This window comes from Tupaia chinensis, unplaced genomic scaffold (genome assembly GCF_000334495.1).
Source record: "Tupaia chinensis unplaced genomic scaffold, TupChi_1.0 Scaffold000574_1, whole genome shotgun sequence".
In the NCBI taxonomy this organism is placed as follows: Eukaryota; Metazoa; Chordata; class Mammalia; order Scandentia; family Tupaiidae; genus Tupaia; species Tupaia belangeri.
The window spans coordinates 1-3,552 of record NW_006160088.1 but is presented as its reverse complement, the minus strand read 5'-3'; the positions used below and the strand labels follow the sequence as shown (position 1 = coordinate 3,552).

The window sequence follows — 3,552 nt, the reverse complement described above, 5'->3', positions numbered from 1 at the left end:
CCTCCCTCCTCCCCCCCCAAGCGCATCCTCTGGCAAATAAAAAGCAAACAAACAAAAACCTCAGCGATTAGTCACCTTGGGAGAGTACCAGGGAACAAGCCTACAGGTAAATAAAGGAAAAGAAACATTTATTTTTACTTTCCTATATAAACTGTTCCTCAGAGTAACCAAATAGTTTGTGAGAGGGTAAGATCCTCCTTATAAGAGCATTCTAGTTAATAACAAAGGAGGAATGATAGGGTTAAAATAGCACTGTTTGAGATTCAAATGCCACTATCATATACATACCCTGACTGATATACACCATTGCCTACAGAGTACTCATGCATAGGAACCCAGCCTGATTCTGACTACACACTGAGCTCTGACTTCCAGTGTAAAAGAAATGTAGTGACAGAGGAACATGATAAGAGACCACAAAGATGATGTAGTCGGCAGCATCAGACTGTCGGAAACTGTATCACAAAGAATACAGTTTCTACAGCTATTTATTTGCAGAAAAATAAGAGACTGGCATAGGAAGCCATAGTTGTTTTTTTGGTAAGAGATATTTCTGCTATATGGCATGTGTTCTTGCCAGAGAGACAGAAAGTGAGAAATCACTCCCCAGGAGGGATGGCCACATCACAGTCTCTTCTGCTCCATTCTCTCAGGATTTTGGGCATGCATGCACATGTACCTGATGTGAGTTTTGAGCTTTCAGATATGGGACTTGAGCCATAACCAACCATATAGAAGTCCAGTACCTCAACCATTATGCCACCTGCTGGCCCCTAGGAAGCTATATAATAAAAGACACTAAGAGACATATTAGTGAATTGCAATGTTTTTGACCTTATTTAAATCCAATTCAAATGAACTTTAAAATAATTATAGGACAGTTGGAAAATATATTAAAATGTGTATTTGACGATATTAAGTATTGATTATTGATGTGGTGAAGGTGGAATGATAACATTGTGGTTAGGTTTTAGAAGGAATGCCCTTGTCTGTTATAGATACTGGAATATTTACAGAATTAAAAGATGTCTAATATTCAGTGGAAATAATCTAAGACTAGAGTCAGAGACGGTAGGTATATGGAGAGAAATAAGTCATGGGTGGTTCATTAGTAAGGCCAGTTCATAGAGGTTTGTACTGTTCTCTCTACTTTTGTGTGTTCTTTATATTTCTACAGTACAAGTTTTCCAAAGGGGAAAAAGTGAGAAATCACCCCCTAGGGTGGATGGTCACGCAGCAATCCCTTCTCCATTCTCCTCCCAGGATCTTGGGCACACACACACACACACACACACACATGTGCCCAGTGTGATTTTCAAGCCACAGGGTCCAGGACTCAAACCATGGTTAGCCATGTAGGAATCCAGTGTCATAACCACTATGCCATCTGCTGGTCCCAGAAAATGTATTATTAATATAACAATCCATAACCCCAGAAAGGATGTCACAATTGTACCAGATCTACCAAGGAATTTCTGGAAGATAAAAAGCAGATTTTTGGATCAATAGAGAAACCAGACATAGACAACCACAACCTAAAATTTGCACAGAAAATTCTGGAAGGTTAACAGAAACATGGAAAGATTTCCCCAGCTGAGATCAATAGAGTACAAAGATCAACAAAGCAGAACTGTGGGGCAGGCAATGTGTGTATAAAGTAATGGTGCCCAAAATTGGCAGCTTGTTAGTTACACTGGGAGGGAACTTTTAAAATTCCATTGCAACCCCATAGTGCAGCAATTAAGTGCTCTGCTTAGAAAGCCAGATCCCACATGGCCTGCTATGGTTCCAATCCCAGTTCTGGGGGCTTGAAAACCACACTAGGCACACTCGTGTGTGTACCCCAAATCCTGACAGGATGGAGAAATAGAGGAGGAAGGATTACAGTGTGACCACATTCCATTGGTGGGTAGTCTCCCTTTACACACACCATGAGCACACATACCCTCTGGCAATTAAAAATACCAAACTCCATTGTGCCAGCTGCACCCATCCCTATGGATTCAAAGTCCCCCTCCAGAGGCAGCACCCAGGCCTCCATAGATTTACTGCAGTCAGTTGGGGCAAGTATCTAAATCACGCCAATAGGAAAGTATGGATTCTATTTGGGCTTAGAAAAACATTGTTCCCTCTGGCCCTCAATCATTGGAGATCACAGACTGTTCAACCTCTTCTCTCCAAAGCCCCCAAGGAAATGTCACTGAAAGACATTGAAAGGAGAGACACAAACAGCAAAGAGACCTGGGACGAGTCATCAGCAAACAATAGAGATTTGTGGAAAGTGGAGATCATCCCGATGAATGGCTGAGTGGAAGCCACAGCAAGAGAAGCTTGAGAGCAGGCAGGATGGAGGACAGGAGTGCAGAGACAGCACGCGAAGCCTCAGGGAACCCTGCACTTATTGGAGGCTAAAATTTGGTGGCTCCTCCCTAGAAAGTAAATAAATTGGGAGAAACTAAGGGCTATTGCTGTAAATGCTGATATCCCAGGGTAAGGCCCTTTAAAAAGTAAATTCTGAAATTTGGGAGGTACTCAGTCAAATGACTCACCTGGAAGTAAAGACTGTCACTCAGCAAGTCCCAGTGATCTGCCCAGAGCCAGCTGCCTCCCCAGTCAGGAAAGAAGCAGCCAAAGACAGGCATTTCCACACAAATGAGCAGGTAAATAAAATAATCCAGCCCTTCATTCCTGTATATGTTCCAGCAATCAAGTGTATAAAGAAAACCAGCAGCATGAAAGAAAACACAGAATGTAGGCAGAAGAGCTGATTCTGTAAGGTTAGTTTATTATCTCCAGATAGAAGATAACTATATCCAGTCCAGCAGGTAGCATGGAGGTTAAGGCTCAGGACTCTAACATGGTCAACCACGGTTCAAGTCCCAGACCTGGTGGCTCGCTTTCACTCTCTCTCTCTCTCTCCCTCTCTATTGCTCTCTCTCTGGTGAGTGTACATGCCCTATAGCAAATTTTAAAATAATAATAATAAAACCAAATAATTATTTATTTTTTTTAAAAGGAGATAGTATATCCATAAAATATGATGGTATGACAGTGGAAAATCAGAGCCAGCCCTATAGCCTATGGTTAAAGGAGCTAGGTCCCAACATGGCCAACAGCAGTTCAAATCCTGGCCCCAGAAGTTTGAAAAATGAACCGGGCATGTGTGTGTATGCCAAAATTTCCAACAGGCGAAGGAAATGGTGGGAAAGGGATTGTAGTGTGATCATGCCCCATGAGAAGTGCTTCCTCTCTCTCTCTCTCTCTTGCTTTCTTTCTATCTCTCTCTGGAAAAAAAATTTTAAAGAAAATGAAAAAAATAACAAAATAAATAAGTGAGAGTTAAAATAAGATTGCCGGCAACCAGCAGGTGGCATGGTGATTGAGGTGTTGTACTCCCATATGGTCAACTCTGTTTTGAGTCCCGGACCTGGAAGCTTGCTTCTCACTTTTACACAGTTTCTCTATATATATATCTCTGGTGAGCATGTGTACCCTATAGAAAATTTTAAAAATAATAAGTTTTAAAAAATAAAATATGGGGACCAGCAGTTA

The 3,552-nt window shown here is 41.6% G+C and overlaps 1 protein-coding gene across 1 annotated transcript in view; it reads left to right on the top strand.

The window, feature by feature from the left end:
- Positions 1-2,348, top strand: part of LOC102490250 (lebercilin-like protein) — a 44,036-nt gene extending 41,688 nt beyond the window's left edge. Inside the window, exon 9 of the mRNA XM_027775575.1 lies at positions 2,184-2,348. Within this exon, the coding sequence (XP_027631376.1) occupies positions 2,184-2,204 (21 nt within the window). The 3' untranslated portion in view covers positions 2,205-2,348. The remainder of the gene's footprint in view (positions 1-2,183) is intronic.
- The last annotated feature ends 1,204 nt before the right edge of the window (positions 2,349-3,552 follow it).